At 37.5% G+C, this 17,334-nt stretch overlaps 1 protein-coding gene across 1 annotated transcript; it reads right to left on the minus strand.

Annotated features, from left to right (window-relative positions):
* Positions 1-808: 808 nt before the first annotated feature.
* On the minus strand, positions 809-17,128 carry LOC125481480 (polyamine deacetylase HDAC10-like; the record flags this gene model as incomplete). The annotated part of the gene is made up of 6 exons (XM_048593076.1): positions 809-4,975; positions 6,364-6,552; positions 8,762-8,843; positions 11,659-11,715; positions 12,996-13,078; positions 16,979-17,128. Coding segments are annotated over 6 exons (705 nt in total), but the record flags the coding sequence as incomplete, so codon positions are not given.
* Between the last annotated feature and the right edge of the window lie 206 nt (positions 17,129-17,334).

Here is a 17,334-nt window from a genome sequence, read left to right on the forward strand (position 1 = left end):
AATTTAGCTTCTTTGCATTAAAATTCAATAGTGGTTGATCTTTTATCACAGTTAGGCCCTTGGAGACAGTCCACAAAAGAACATTGGTGACAGCATCCGTCAATCCACAATATCAAAACAACATCGCCATTTTGACCACAGTACCAGTTTTGTGGATGGAACCCAATTCAGACAATGAAATCCTGAATTAGCATAAAATAGCACTGAAACCATAAAGGCAATTTTTTGCTGAATGCATGCTTAAAAATGACTCAAACTTGTGTTCAAACTTTCTTGTCGAAGACTTTCTGGAAATTCAAATAGATCATGTTCATTGGCTCTGCTTTACCTAACTTGCTTGTTACCTCCTCAAAAGAATTCTAACAGATTTGTCAGGTGTGACATCCCCTTGATGATACCATGCTGACTCAGCCCTGATTAGTATCCTCATTTAGTATGCAATTATTTCTATCACTTTCTACAGATTCTACAAATGTGCAGGATCTTTTCTCTATTGGAAGCCCTGCAACCGTGACACGTCAGGCTAATTTTGAAGTTAGAAACTAAAAATAATTCATATTGTGTCAGTATATCTCAAAGTATTCTATTGCCAGTAAATTACTTAGAGAATTTGTTTTAAAGCATCCTGAGGGAAAGTGTAGCAGCCAATTTGTCAAAACCAGGTTTCACAAACAGCAAGAGGAAAAAATAGTATGTTTTTGGCATAACTGTCCCAGGATTTAGGATTGGCCAGGCTAAATCAGACTTGATTTTGATATAAATGATTTTTGACTGGTACCAGTTAGTGAACAAATCTAAGAAACACAAATTTTATGTATATTATTCATTCTTTAATTTAACATTAGGCAATCTACAACAGTCCAGTGATACAAATAAAAAAAAATTCTATTTGAACATTTTGAAGTGCAAGTAATCAAGCAATTGCCATCTGTTAATTCTTCCAAAGCATAACATGACAACACATGTGTGCAGAAGCATTTTACAGTATAGAATTCTAATTTTCAATATAATTACTGGGCTTTAAATTACTATAACAGTGGCTTTTATGTATGGCATTAAATCTGGGTATTTAATGAAAAAGGTATTTGCATCTTCCTTTTCAACTTCATCAGTCTTTGATTAATTCTGTGCGATGCTCATCCCAAACAAATCACTAGCATTTTTTCATTGTCCAAAAAGTCTGTCCATGTGCGAATTAAACAAGCTGTTATTAAGAACAGTGTAGATGAATATAACAGTTTATTATTTTGCATATTGACCAGTTTCTGTACAAGGACAACTTGTATTTCAACAATCTCCAGCAGAGTATTTGAATTCATATGTAACAACAAAACTGCCAATGTATGCAATGCCAATAGTGCTTCCAAAATATGGATTCAGGTTATTCCAAGTTCCAACTTCAAAAAACAAGCCCAAATGTCTAATTTAATGCATTTTGGAAAGAGGAAGAAGTACACTTACAACATATGAAAGTTGTATGCAAAATCTCAATTTTGAGTCAGTTGATAAAAGCACAATTGAAGTCACAAACCAATATTAGTTCATGAGAATAAAATATCAAGTTGGACTTTTGCAATGGGTCAACGCATAATACATTACAAAAATGAAACATATATAAACAATGACTCAGGAATGGTTCAGGTTATTTATCTGGCCTATTCAAAGTTTGATGACTTTAGCTAAGATGGCACCACAATTGTCTCTCCAAGTTTGACAGTAAAGAAAAAGGCTAGGGGCTCAATTTATAATCATGTCTCGAGTGCTTTGATTGAAGCAGATGCAATATTGCCCCAGTTGAATAGTGCGTTTACGTTCACTGCTTAGGTTAGATAAGAAGAGTGTCAATGGATATGAATCCCTGAGGGCGAAGAAAGCATAATCATCAGTTGTTCAGGAGGAATAAACTTAGTGTCATGCCCAGTAAAGCATATCATATCATATTCATAATTTTAATGATGGACTGTATTCAGTATAGAATTTCTGGAATGGATTTTACTTATAAAAATGGATATTAAATGTCTACTAATTTATAAGTAAAAGGTCAAAGGTTCACACCATTGATGGGGATGTACTAAGCAGCATCTTAGGTTTGTTTCATACATTCTCATCAATTGTGTGAACTTTTGACCTTTTACTTATAAATTCTGTGTCTGATACTACCTCTCTCACTAGCACCTGAAGAAGTACTAGACTCTGAAAGCTTGTGTTTTCAAATAAAGCTGTCAGACTATAACATGGTGCTGTGTGACTTTGGACTATGTATATTAGAGCTGATATTACAAACTTTATAACAATTGGTAGTAATTAACATCCAAAGGTTAGCAATTAAAAATTTCATAACAAAATTTGAGGAGTCATTATTAATAAGCAAATATACGATGCAGCTGGCAAATGTCTGGGAAGGGATATAACAGTCAGTGTGATCAATAAGATGGACTGTAAGGGCCCCAGGTCAAGTGACAGAAAGTCTGGCAAACTTCCCATAAGTTGTCCATCATTGATAATGTATTCACAGGATTGGATGTGTAGGTCAGAGCGGAGGTGGCGAGCACTGATGTTCATGTTGCATGTAACCATTGTAATGTGGAATGTTACATCCTGTACTTTATTGGGAACGGTAGAGTGTCCTGGAGACCTCGTCCACGCTGCGTTGGTTAGGAGCTCCAAACAAAGATTGATTTGCACTACTGAACACAGACTCAGGCTCCTCTTTAAAATTCCTCTCCAACACCTGCTCAAATTTGTTCTTAGGTAACTCATTTTATTATCTTGCAAACCAGAGAAAAACCAGTAATTGTGTAAGTGACATGAAACAACAGCAAAATTGGAAATTCGTAAGCCTTAAAACTGGATATTGCAACAGGTAACATAACCAGCCTGTTGCTTCTCAAATCCAGCAGTACACAAACTTTACCTCCAGGTAAGAAGACCACATGTGACTAACTTCATGATGTGCTGAAAATCCATTTGTTAAGAGAATCCTGCAACATTTTTGCTATACAACTTCAGGTATTGAATCCACCTAGACTATCCTTCTAGAGTGAAGATGCCTTCTTCACTAAGCCCACAATATATGCTTTCTCCCCCAAGACAAGTTAAACACATGAATTACAAACTATTATTTTGTTTATTGACTTAAAGTGTAATATTCTCTAACTGGATTTTTCTTGAACACACGTGATGTGTTAGACACCCCCTTGGGTGAACAGGAAAATAAATAATCCTCTTCATTTAAACTCATGAAGGCCTGCTGTTATTTTCTAAGAGTTAATGGCAAAGAAATAGACATTATCCTTTTTGAAAACGTATTATTTACAGGCAAGCAGGGAAGGGAATTGGTGTTTCAGTTCTCTCTCCTCCCTGTTTGTAACAAAGGATAAAGAGAAGGTGAAAGACAGTGATAGGAATTGCTACATGTAATTATTTTTCTTTTTACTGTTTTTGCGGTATTACTTAATATGCACCTTCCTTTCTAGAAAGGACAGACTAAATAATCTGCTGCAAACCTTTGTTCAAAGTTGCTAGGAGGGGCAAAAGATATTTGATTTCTGAATTTCCTTACCTTCTAAAGTGCACAGCTTAAATTTTTGTAATCCTGTTGTGCATCAGAATCAACAACTCAGTATGAGGAACTGAGAATCCAACTTTGGAAATACTTAACAGGTACTGGCTATCATCATTTACAGAAGAAAATGAAGGACTGACATTCAGATGAACCATTAGTAGCTAATGATTACTAAAGGAAATCAGGGAATTTAAAGTGATATTAGCAGTTCCAGCTAATTTCCATTCAAAATACAGAGGGAGCATGGTCATTCAATAGCAGGCATTGTAAACAAAATTTTCTGAAGTACTTTGAATTAAAAAAAACTCATTGCATTCCTACTGCGAGAGAAGCAAAAGGAATATAGATTAGCATGTATGGTTTTTGGAGTCACTACCAGAAATGTATTGAGCCATTTTGTGAGCAACAACATTTATCCTTATTGAGGTATAGGCTGAAGGGAGAGAAAAGACCTGGGACTTGAAAATGCTAAAAGGTATAGAAAACATGGGGACAAACAGATAATACAAGCTTTGCTGCTAATCCAGAACTAACAAATTGGGTTCAAGTTTAAGGGTCTGAAGCAAGATTAGAAGTTAAAAGTAGCTGTAGATAATTGAGTAAACTATACTTAAAAATGATTCTTATGCTGATTAATGTATACAAAAAATAGCTGGATAAATAGTAATTTAGGAGGACAATGGTTGTCAGCAAGTATAGACAAACATAACAAAGTATGTAACTGAACCACATGGTCAAGCAGACACCACCTTCAGAGTTCAACTGGTCAGCAGTGAAAATCATGGGGAGCACTGCATTCTCTTTTTGATCATTTTATTTTGAGGTTTTAAAATTTCACATTTCTTGGGAGTTTTGTCTTTAATTATGGCAGATTATTTTAAGTCTGTTCAGAAGGAAGGCTTAAATGAGCCAAATTTTCTTGTTTCATGTCAGTTTTTCCTTAATTGACCAGCATAATTGTATTCCATTTTTCTCTCCCTTTTTAATGATATGTCTGCTTTTGAAAGGGATTCGTTTGTATCAGTAGGCCCACATTTAAGTCCCTGCTCCAGATGCGTGTTGTGCAATGTCTGAACAGGTTGATAAAGAATAGCAATGCCTGCTTTTGTCACTGTTCTCCACTATTCCACTGGACAGCAAGCTTGAGATTAGAAGTTTGCTGCATGGCATTTTTCAGGGTGCAATATAATGCAATGCTTTGATGTCTGATATTTAATTTTTACCCATGTCTGTTTTAATGTGTCGATATATTTGCATACCTCCGCTCTAAAGCAACCACCAATGCTTCTTCAATTCTTGTCTAAGTTTTACCAATACTTGGGTGTTTTCTTGTTTCAGATTAAAAGAGCTCATTGCAGATAATGCATCACCGATTAAAGAACTCAGCAAAGTCTCCACAAAGTCAGAAGCCTGAATAAAAAAAGTGTGAAAATCTATTTTATGACCGATTAGAAATGTGATATTACAGACTTCATAACTTTAATTACTGTTCATGGGTTGAATGAATCAACAAACTATTACACACAGCAATAACTCTGTCTGGAATAAACTATTAAACAACAAAAACAGGCTGTCACACAGAGACTTAAGCAATTAGACATGTCTTTGCAAGATTACATAAACAAAACTGCTTTGACACCTGCTTGATAAACGGGATTCTTTATGCCACAAGGACGACCGATTGCCCTGCAGAAGAATTTAAGGAGTTAATCAAAGGAAAGTGGTGTCTTCAAACAGTCAATGCCAAATCTAACAAGAAACAATGAAATTACTTTTGATGAGGAAGCCAGCTGCAGTCTTGCAGTAACTTGGATGAAAGACTCTAAAGAAATCATCAATATAACACCTCAGAGACCAAAGGAAAATCTGAATAAGAACCAAACACCAGAACAACTCGATAGCAGAACTTTGAAGAACAACACTGCAGAAGGTCTGAATCCTGGAAACCTCCAGAGACAGGTTGAAGTCCTGGCCAGATTTTGCCATGAATCAAGTATATAGCTAAGTTGGGTCACAGTCTTATACTTGGTTACTTGACGGGTCTAATATCCAAATATTGCTACTTGCAATAAAGTTTGAATTATTGTTTCAGTACTGGATTGTCTCTGAGATTTCTAAACAAGTAGCCAAATTAAAGGTAACTTGCGATTTACCCAAAATAGAAAACTTGTAAAAATATTATCATTTTCAGTTATTTTAAGATAAACCAGGATAGTTCAGCTCATGTAAGTATACATTACATTATAATCTCTAAATTTCTCCCTTAATTCCCTTTCTCCACATTTCTATACTTCCTTTCTCAATGTGCTCAGTGGTTCTGTTGTACATTTTCATGGGTATTGAGCTTGCAGCACCTTGGCAAAAAGGACATTTATATGTGAACTGAGTGAAAGTGGAGGCATTACTGCTGAATCTACAGCAGAGGTCATTGGAATGCTCAGCAATGGGAATACAAGCCATTTTTCTCCCACTTTCCCAGCTTGAAATTTTGAGCACAGTTGTTCTATCTTTTCTTTTATCATTGCCATCATCAGTTAAGAGAGCACATGACAGGAATCATACCATTGGATTTTTTTTAGGAATCTAATTAATTTTCTGATCTCTTGGGAGTGGCTCAGAGTATATATTGCGCTGCGTGTCCAGCATTAATTTAAACAGCAATGCATATCTATCACAGATATATTTTGTTATCTTATGATCAACACATTCATACTTACACAAAACTACATTAAATACATATTCTAAATCTCTGGAAAAGAAAACCCTGAAGCCTAAAGAATCAATTAATTTCTCCATACCTGGCTTATTACAAGGATCCGACCCTGAGCAAGAACTTGGAGTAAGTGTGTCATGTGAGCTATTGTAATTGTTTGAATTCCAATGTTAGATCCCACTACCAAGATCACCAGTTCAGGTCTGTATCCATATGCCAAGGGTAGAATAATCTCAAAGACTGAATAAAGAAGATCCCCATCCCATTCATTATCCTGTGAAATAGAGTCAAAATCAAAATTGCTTATTCAAAAGAATTTGAAAATGTGATTTTCTGACCTTCATGTAAAATTGAAAGCTTCCTCTCTTTAAGACTGTTACATCTCTGCATTAAGGAGGAAAATTTCAGGAGTAACCATCATATGCAAATAGTGTCTGCTACATTTTGATTATTGCTGCACTACTCAGCAACAGTCAAACACAAAAATCACTTTTTTATTTCCCTAACCTGTAAAGGAGGGCTCCTCAGTGGGGCTCAGAATACCCTGGGGTCACAAGGTCTAAGACAGCTATGGGGTTCCAACCGAGTTATAACTGTATGCTTCCTCTCTACCAGGTTCCCCCTTTAATATCTCCCCCTTCAACCTACCCCACTCTCACAATTCTTACTGAAGGAATGTGACAATTTTCAAGCCTCAGAATCGGGTCATAGTGGAAAAAACCTTGGGAAACACTACAGTAAGGATGTCCTGCCTCACTCAGGTTTTGTTTAATGCCACTGCAACTGCAGGGGGTGCAGTCACCAGTGTGCAGCTGCAGTGCCTGTGATGTAGCTGCTAGTGATGGAAACATTGGAAATGGACTTCTAAAATGCAGTTAGATCTTTGTTGGATGGGAAAGCATACATCAGATGAAGGTTGAGTTATGTTTGTGCAGCTTGTAAAGGTTCTAAATTTGCACTTTTTTGCAGTGGAAAAACTAACAATTTAAATCCACACAACAGCGCCATACAAAAGACTTACATATTTCACATGATTTGTCAAGCATCACAAGAATACTTGCTGATGACAGCAAAAAGTGAAGTAGTCTAATATGATAGTCCTCAATTTGGATAGCTTGGATTATCCTATTTATGAAGAAAATAAACGAATGTACATATGATGCACATTATATATATTTTATTCATATTTTGATTTTCATTACTGCACCATAATATTTCATAATTTAGTAAAAGTGCAGTTTTCATTTTGATAATGAGCATTTTTCATAAAGTTAAACTGTCTATCCGTTAGGGCCTAAATAATTTGTATGACAAACATCCTTCTCAAACAGTAGATGCATAAATTTTTGGATAAGTATGCACATCAAACCATCCTGACTTTTCCAATGGGTAGTATAGCACAGCAGCATCTTCTTCAGCACAAAGATTCAGACTCCACAATTTGTGCCAATTTGTTTTGGCCCCAAATCTCTACAAGGGTAGATAGATGGGATCATGTTGTGGTGAGGAGCAGTGAAGCTGCCCAGATAAATAATCAACTTTCTGCTGCATTCTACTAAAACAGTTAAACAATTTGTCAACTATGCTTCTCAATTGGAAAACATTATCATTACATCATCAGATTTCTTTGGATCGTTGCTATAGCAAACAAATAACTCCACCAATTCCCACTTCAATTGCTTCAATTATCTTGCAGGAGATATAGTAATTTAGGGGATATCTAAGCAGACAATGGAAACAAGGATCAAGTTCGGAGTTGCGTAGTAACAGGCAAAATAATAGGATATTAATTTCTTGCCTGAGTAATTACGGGAAGCATCTCAAGACAGTCCTTTCATGGGCTTCCATTCATCACTTCCGTATAAACTTGGTCTAATAATATACAATGGACAATCTGATATCACCTTCCTGGTTATCTTCGCTCTTACCGGGACACCTGTTACCGATTTCCTGCAAGTATATGGGAACATTGTAGATGAACCCTTGTATCTCTACCAATTATAGGATTCTGGTCTGTTTCATGGCCCAAATTAAAGTTTTGAACTCATTTCATCACCTCAAATCACTCCAATTTAGACCTGAATCCTGCAGGGTCCTCTGTGATTATTTACATATTATCCAGGAAAGAGATCCAGATCTACTTCCATTTTCCTGGATCGTCCTGAAGAGAAAGTCTGCATACACCCAAGAAACAAACTCCCAATGAAATCAAAGAGATGTAGACTATGATGTAAAGTGCACATACTACAATGGGGTAATTCATGGGAAACGCAAGTACTTTTATGCAAGGATTAAGTAGTTTCCCTGGTATTAACATATTATTCCTGAAAGCTTGAACTGCAATCTGGTGAGTGTAAATGACTTTACTAAACACATTAAGCAAATCTAAATTATCCAGTCAGTGCAGCATAAAACATTTTTCCAGATAGAAACCAGTTTACATACACTAGATAAGCTATACCGAATAGTATTTCCATACACACCTCCTTCCAGCAGACTGGAATGTAGTACTTGTTTAGCTTCTTCTCATCCTGTTTACCATACATGTGCAGCACAAGAATTTTTCTGAAAATTACATTTCAAAAGATGTTAAGATATTGCATTTTTTTAAAACATAAAATCAACTAGCTCTAGTCCACCAGATTTTTAATTTTACAATCTTTCAACTGACTGGATTTGAGTAAACTGGGCAGGGCATTGCAAGGATCAGCAACATACTGGTCATTTATACAGACACAATAGTATCCAAATGTAATCGTGTGGGAGCCACCTGAATATACAAATGTTCTAATGATACTTCTTTTCATTGTTGGGGGAGTTGAAATCAAATTTTTAAACTCTGTCCTCTATGCATCCTTTTTTGAGGATAAAGACTGCCAATTGTTAAAATGTTAATGCATATAAACAAGGTCCCAAATGACTTTAGGACAGAAAAGGCCGAAAAAGGTAGGATAAAAGTAAGGTGTAATTCTTGCTCCTGATTATATACAATACTCTTGTACTAGGAAGTGCCTGTTTATGTTGACTTCAGGCCTTCACTGTTGGCATGCCTCCAGCCAGGGGTCCAAATAATTTTTCATCTTCCCTCCACCCCACACCTCGCCTGGCAAAACAATTGCTCCCTGTGGGCCTTGTCCACCAGCGTTACTCACTTCTCACTTATTAGTTTATCAGCAGCAAACACAGGGAAGAAGCAAGATGTGATTGGAAGAGCAACTCAATTCAAACTTTCTCAGTTCCAAATACAAAGGAAGATTTTCCTCTGATTGTTCGCCCCCAATTCACTTTTCCTGGTCAGAAGTCACATGACACCAGGTTATAGTCTAACAGGTTTATTTGCAATCACAAGCTTTCGAAGCGCTGCTTCTTCTAATCCACCTGACGAAGGAGCAGCACTCCAAAAGTTTGTGATTTCAAATAAACCTGTTGGACCACAACCTGGTGTCATGTGACTTCTGACCTTGTCCACCCCAGTCCAATACTGGCGCCTCCATATCGTAACTTTTCCTGGGCAAATGGAACGCTTTCTGGTAAGAATTCATCCATCAACGCCATGAACATTTTGAGCTTTGCCTCTGACAGTCATACTGCGTTCTAATACTGATGCTCATACATTGCTAATAGCCATTAAGCTGAAATACCATAAGGCTCCTCCAAGGGAGGACATTTTGGCCAAAGTAAATAAAAGTCAGCAATGAAAGTTTGTGATAATTAGCTCAACTTCATTTAGCAGTGCTCTTTTTGAAAACACATCTTTGTTTAATTTAACCTCTACCCCCACACATCACTGCTCTGCTAAAGGAAGGATTTCTGGATTGGAGGGGCTTTCGTTGACTGGCACTGGCTTTCACTCGGTCTTTTCCCCCTGCCCATTATTCACATGATCAATTATTCACCATGAGTCAATACCATCTTTTCTTCCTGGTGATTTTGCACTTTTATCTAAGTTCCTTGAACTGTTAGTAAAGGCAGGAAACTCTGTCTATTTTCTTCTCTATAACCTTGCACTAAAGATGCATGGGATCCACAGTGACTTGGCCACATGGATTCAGAATAGCTTGCTTATAGAAGGCAGAGGGTACTGGTGGAATGGTGTTTTTCTGGCTAGAGGTCCATGACTAGTGGTGTTCCGCAGGGATCTGTACCGGGACCTCTGCTGTTTGTGATTTCTATAAAAAACTTGGATTAAGATGTAGATGGGTGGGTTAGTAAGTTTGCAGATGATACAAAGATTGGTGGAGCTGTGGATAGTGTGGAGCTTTGTCAAAGGATACAGCAGGATGCAGATCAGTTGCAGATGTGGGCAGAGAAATGGCGACAGAGTTTAATTTGGTAAGTGCGAGGCACTGCACTTTTGGAGATCCAATGTTAAGGATATGTATACAGTTAATGGCATTGATGTACAGAGGGATCTTGGAGTTCAAGTCCATAGCTCCCTGAAAATGATCACGCAAGAAGATCGGGTGTAAGCAAGGCATACGGTATGCTTGCCTTTATTGGTAGGAGAACTGAGTACAAGAGTCAGGATGTCATGTTGCAGCTTTATAAGACTTTAGCTAGGCCACACTTACAGTATTGCATTCAAATCTGGTTGCCACATTACAGAAGGTATGTGGAGCCTTTGAAGAGGGTGCAGAAGAGGTTTACCAGGATGCTACCTGGATTAGAGGGTAATAGCTACAAGGAATGGCTAAATAAAAATCTCAGGTTGTTTTCTCTGGAACAGTGGAGGCTGAGGGAAGATTTGACAGAAATCTATAAAATTAAGAGAGGCGTAGATAGGGCTGGCAGTCAGAATCTTTTTCTCAGAGTTGAAATGTCTAATACTAGGGGACGTACATTTAAGGTGAGGGGGGAAAGTTCAAAGGAGATGTGACGAGCAAGTTTATTTTTAAAACACAGAGAGTGGGAGGAGTCAGGAACGTGCTGCCAGGAGTGGTGGTGGAGGAAGATACGATAGCGGCGTTTAAGGGACTATTAAATACGTACATGAAAATGCAAGGAGTGGAGGGATATGGACCAAAGGCAGGCAGAAGGAATTAGTTTAATTTGGTGTCACGTAAAGGCGCTTTCCTGTGCTGTACAGTTCTATGTTCTAAAGCTAATTTTTATATGGTTACTATGCTGCTGCCAAGACTCTTCTTGGTTGAGGTCAGCTAATTCAAAAAAATGGTGAAGAAACCTTCCATAGCTTCATGACTGTGCTATGCAATGAAGTGTTCTGGATTCAACAAGGAGCTCCAATAAACTTTTGGAAATATTTACAAGTTGCTCGGAAGGAAACTTTCATTCTAGGTGTAAGAACACATTCTTAACAACATGAACATTTTAAAGTAATAAGATTTTAAACATGATTTGCAGATAAACAAAGGGAACATACTCATCCTCTTTAATATCAATTGGAATATCTGCTTCTCCAAGCTGCAGAAGCAAAACTCTTTAAAAAAAACATAATTTACAACATTAGTAGACAAGTCAATTTCAATGTTTAAACAGTAACCAAAGTGCTAATATAAAGATTAGACCATATAAGTTATGTCATAACTACAAAGAACTCGCTAGGTTACTTTTTGAACTGATTATTCATCTTGCCACTGCGACCCATTAAAAAGTAATGAAGCTAATTAGAAGGACAATAGAAAATAGCAACAAGATTGTTCCCAAACATAAATGGAATATTAAATCAGCAGAGAAATAGAAGATTTAAAATCTATTAGGGCGTTAAATGATAATCAGATTCACCACATATTTATCCAATTTAAAGAAAAGAAAAACCAGACCAGACTTGAAGAGATGCTTAGAAACCTGTGAAATTAAATCATAAGAAAAGTTTCCTAATTTAAAGAGTGACAAATGTTTACCTCAGTCAACTTACCAGCAAACATTTTCCAAAAAGCATTGCATGCATTCCAAATAAAACTTTAGGCAATGACAGGGGAGCTTTGGACATCAATAAATTGCTTTTACCTACTGTGACTGCTTGGTCCTCATTCATTGAGGTCCAGCAGTAACTTCAACGATTAACAAACAAGTGACTCTGCCAGTTTACAAGTACACAATCACAGTATCCTTTGCCAGTATTTTGAGTTTGTAATGAATGGCAATAGTCAAGTGTGATCTCTAGTCTGGACTCATTTAGCTGCTCTCAGTGAGGTGGGGGTGGGGGGCAGTACCAGGGAACTACAGTTAAATAAGAAATAGAAGCAGAAGTAGGCCATTTGGCTCATTGAGCCTGTTCTACCATTCAATACAATCATGGCAGATCTCCGTCATCAACTCCACCTTCTCTGCTACTCCCCAATTACCTCAGTTCCTTGAGAGTCCAAAATTCTTTTCATTCCAGCCTTAAATGTATTCATTGATGGAGTACTTAACACTCTCTGAGATACAGAATTCCAAAGGCTCTCAATCTGAGATACGTAATCTCTCTTTACTCAGTCCTAAACGATCAGCCTCTATCCAAGACAGATTGCACATGGCACTAAATTTGGCGAAGCAAATGGCCCTAGTTGTGCTCTGGATTGCTGTTCAAAATTCCCTGCTGGAAGCACTAATTGCTCGAGAGGAAACACTTGCGTCTGAACTGCAAACAGCTAGAATCTGGATGAGATGCTAGACAAAAAGTGATATCATTGTAGTGGTTACTTTCAGAACAGCAGGCAGCAAGTGCTGAAAATTGCAAAAAGAAAAGGAAAAAACAGTTTAACATTTATATACCTGCTTGCTCCACCTCTGAGAGCATAACGTGCTGCAGATACACCAGATGACTGTGTAGAACATACCACAATACCATTTCTAACCTATGCAACAATAAACAAAGGTTATTAAACCACCATTCTACAATTACATGTTCACTGGATGTTGCTTCAGCAAAGAACGTAATGCTCAAACTATTAAGAAAATCACCTACATGGATGTGGATATATAACATAACTATTCTCAAAAACAGAGAACATTTTTTTTTCCTGTTATAACCTGCATTTATTTTGTGTCTTTAATCTAGCAAAGCTTCCCAGGGTCATCATCAGCCAACATTTGATACTGCTCCTTAAGGCGGTATTAGGATGGGTAACCAAAAGCATGGTCAAAGAGGTAGCTTTAAAGGGGCAACTTGAAGGGAGGTCAGATGGGTACACAACTGGAGAAAAGTCCCAGAGCTTAATGCCTGGATTGTTGAAAGCAGACCCGCCAATAGAGAGATGCAGCAAAAAGCTGAGGACAAAAGACAGAACTAAAAATACTGATTGCTCTAGGACTGGTGCCAGTTGCACAGCTACAGAAGGGGCTCACAGGGAGATTTGAACAGAAGAACAGGAATTTTAAATTTAATGCGTTAGAATTCTGAAAAAAAAAACCAAGAATCAATAAAAATATTTTATAGCACATTAAAAATGTTAGCCAATATTGTTCATAACCATAACATTAGCTCAAAAATCAAAGATGTTAACAAATTCTGTTGACAATGTGATCTGACTTCATAATTCATAAACCAGTACATTTATGGCTAGCATTCCATTAGGATTTTCAACATTAAAGTGTTATCAAGCAGCATACCACATTATGTTCTTTACAGTTCAGTACAGATGTGAGCACATGCAAGTTTATGACTGCATCATAAACCAGAGATTAACATGTGCAACTTTGAACGTGCTCCTCAGAATTAAATTTAATGGAAAGATATTTTTGCTACTGATTTATTAAGTCCACGAAATGTGAATGACATTCCTTAAAGATACCGACAACTACTTAATAGAACTATACTGGTATTTCTATCCCATTCATAGTAATAGGTAGCTATAGACTCAAGTTAGGGTACTGCAATGGGAACTGATGATGTCCCTAATAATTATATTCAGACTGTACAGTGACACTTGTTTTGCCAAAATTGGGGCTGTGATGTAGTGTAGGTACAGAACAATGGTGATCCTACAGATAACTGATGATTCACTACCAAGGTACCTCAGTCTAAAAATCAATTCATTCTTTTATGAAATTGTCCAGTTAAAATCAGCTCCCTTTCTCACCTGAAAGTGGGACAAGCTCAATACAGATTATTCAATCAGTCCATTCTTCTCAACCAAAGAAACATATGGAAGATCGATAAGAAAAAAAAGATGTCAGCCTTGGATCAGTGGGAACCGGGTACCTGACAGATTTCTCTGTATTTCTTCCTACTCAGTACATTGTTTGCAGGTTGGCATGGGCCTGCTCCACGAGCAGCATGTTCTGTTTCATTTTGTCCCTCATATTATTTTTCTCTGATAGTGATTAAACTAATTCCTTCTATTTGAACCTGCCTTTTAAAGCATTCCCATAGCATTATTCTGCTCTGATACTGTTCAGTCTTTTCTTTTGTCTAGCAAATGTTGTCCAAGTCTCACTACTGTAGAGGAGTGCACGGAGGATGTAGACTTGATAGACCCTCAGTTTGATATTCACAGCAGTTGTTCCACCCACTTTCACCTTGACACAATGTGTGTGTTAATTTTAGTATCAAGTGCTAATTACTAGTGATTGTAAAACTTAGATATGTGAAATTATCAACACCTCCAGCATCATGTTATCAGTGCTGAGAAATAGTAGTATGGTAACACCCTGAACTATGACATTTGACTTCCCGATGTGGACAGTCAAACCGAACTCTTTACATGCATGAGAGAGACAATGTCTGTCAACTTGCTGCTGCAATCATTCCTTGGTGTGGAATGTTAGTAAGGCATCATTAACATGGAGCAACTCTCCAGCAAGGATTTGGTGCACCTTGGATCTCAGAATACTGTTCAACCTTGTCTTGCCAATCAGTTTTGTTGTGTATGCAGATACCCTCTGCTGATTCCATCAGTGTATACTCACATACCCAAAGATCCTTTTAATTGTCCACTGGATCACAGACTCTTGGGTTCCACACCCCTGCTACAAGCAAAATATGAAGATGGCAAATGTTGACACTGACAACTGGGAGACAGACTCAAGAAGACATGGCCTCTAGAGGGCGACTGTTTGGAAGGGCATTGGGAGAGGTAAGCAGGAACAAAATGCTCAGTTGGTTGAGAAGAGAGCTTAAAGAAAACAACAGTCAATGAATCATACATTCTCTTATTTCACTGTTTTCCTTTACAGCAAATGTGGAGGCTAAGGAAATTCGGCATGTCCACAGGACACTCACAAACTTTTACAAATGCACCAAAGAAAGCATTCTATCTGGACACATCACAGCTTGATATGGCAACTGCTTTGCCCAGGACTGTAAGAAACTACAAAAGTTGTGAACACTGCCCAGGTCATTAGGCAAGCCAAGCTTCCATCCATTGACTCCATCTACACTCCTCATTGCCATGGAAAGGCAGCCAACATCAAAGACCCCTCCCACCCTGGTCATAATCTTTTCAAACCTGATCAATCAGGCAGAAGATACAAAAGCTTAAAACACATGCACCAACAAGTTCAAGAACAATTTCTACCCCGCTGTTATTAGACTTCTAAAAGAACTTCACAAATTTCAAATCTAATGTCGATCTTGCTTTTTGTACAGCTTCTTTGCAACCATAATTTATATTCCTCGCCCTGTTCTATCACCCTATGATCTTTTTGGTTCTGTATGCGTGCTGCTTGAAACAAAACTGACCGTCACAATGAAAACTGCCACATGCTACAATGTGATAATACCATCTAGTTAGTCCCTCTCAACTTTGTAGCTATTGCCACTTAGTACAAATTTTAAAAAAAGGAATTATTTTACATAAGAACATAAGAGCTAGGAGCAGGAGTAGGCCATCCGGCCCTTCAAGCCTGCTCCGCCATTCAATAAGATCACGGCTGATCTTTTCGTGGACTCAGATCCACTTACCCGCGTTCTCACCGTATCCCTTAATTCCTTTATTGTTCAAAAAAAATCTACCTTATCTTTAAAAACATTTACTGAAGTAGCGTCAACTACTCCACTGGGCAAGGAATTCCATAGATTAACAACCCTCTGGGTGAAGAAGTTCCTTCTCAATTCAGTCCTAAATCTGCTCCCTCTAATCTTGAGGCTATGCCCTCTTGTCCTAGCTTCACCTGCCAGTGGAAACATCCTCTCTACTTCTATCTTATCTATTCCTTTCATAATTTTATATGTTTCTATAAGATCCCCCCTCAATCTAATTACACGCTAAACACTTCATTTCGCAGTCACATTTAATCTGCAAACACAAGTATAATTCAGAGGTCACAGAAGTAGGATAAAGTCACATCTCTGGGGAAAGCCAGATAAACAAAAACAAAAATAATATTTTATAATTCCAAACAGTCCTCTGTTCTCACAGATTCGGAATTTAGTTCTGCTCCCTAACAAACGAGTACAAAAAATATGCCCAATTCCAACTGTTACACTTCAAGGATTGCAGATGCTTAATCCATCTCCCAATTTTCTCCCCATGATGTCAACTCTACTGGAGTTTCACCATTAATACTCTCTTTGGTCCAAAACAAGAAATTTATCATTAAATTTCACCACATGAGAGCAGAAACACCTAACAGATAAAGTTGCAATTTCTAATTTGGAACTACTGGTACTAATCTCAGTAATGTTCAGAATATAAAGCATGGAACAAGAATGCATCATCTGCTCTGCCAGCAACTCATGAGCAATTTCTAATCTTGCCACAGTGACTGCATCATTAGGAACTTGGCTGTCACAACAGAACTCAAATTTCACTTACCTCCCTTTTCATGATTTTATCAATCAGTGGAAATATTTTTCCTAGGGAGAGTAAAAGATCTTCAAGCATTGGAAGTGCACAGTCACCACCACCACTGTGGAAAAATTTGGAAAATGGTTTCAAGACATCACAAGGAAGGTTAATCTCAAACTGAGAAGAAAAAATAAGTATAAAATGTAGCATCATTTATATTTTTCTGAATGAGTCTTTTCCACATAGACGCATCATATCGTTGCTTTGTAGCCCCAAAAAGAAATTGGAATTTCTCTTCATATGTAAAAAAAAATGCGGTTCTATCTCAAGTTAGTAATATGCTTCTCCCCCAGCTATTAACCCCCTTTTAAACATTCTCAAAT

The sequence above is a fragment of the Rhincodon typus genome, unplaced genomic scaffold (genome assembly GCF_021869965.1).
Source record: "Rhincodon typus isolate 14 unplaced genomic scaffold, sRhiTyp1.1 hic_rhity00002298, whole genome shotgun sequence".
Lineage (NCBI taxonomy): Eukaryota > Metazoa > Chordata > Chondrichthyes > Orectolobiformes > Rhincodontidae > Rhincodon > Rhincodon typus.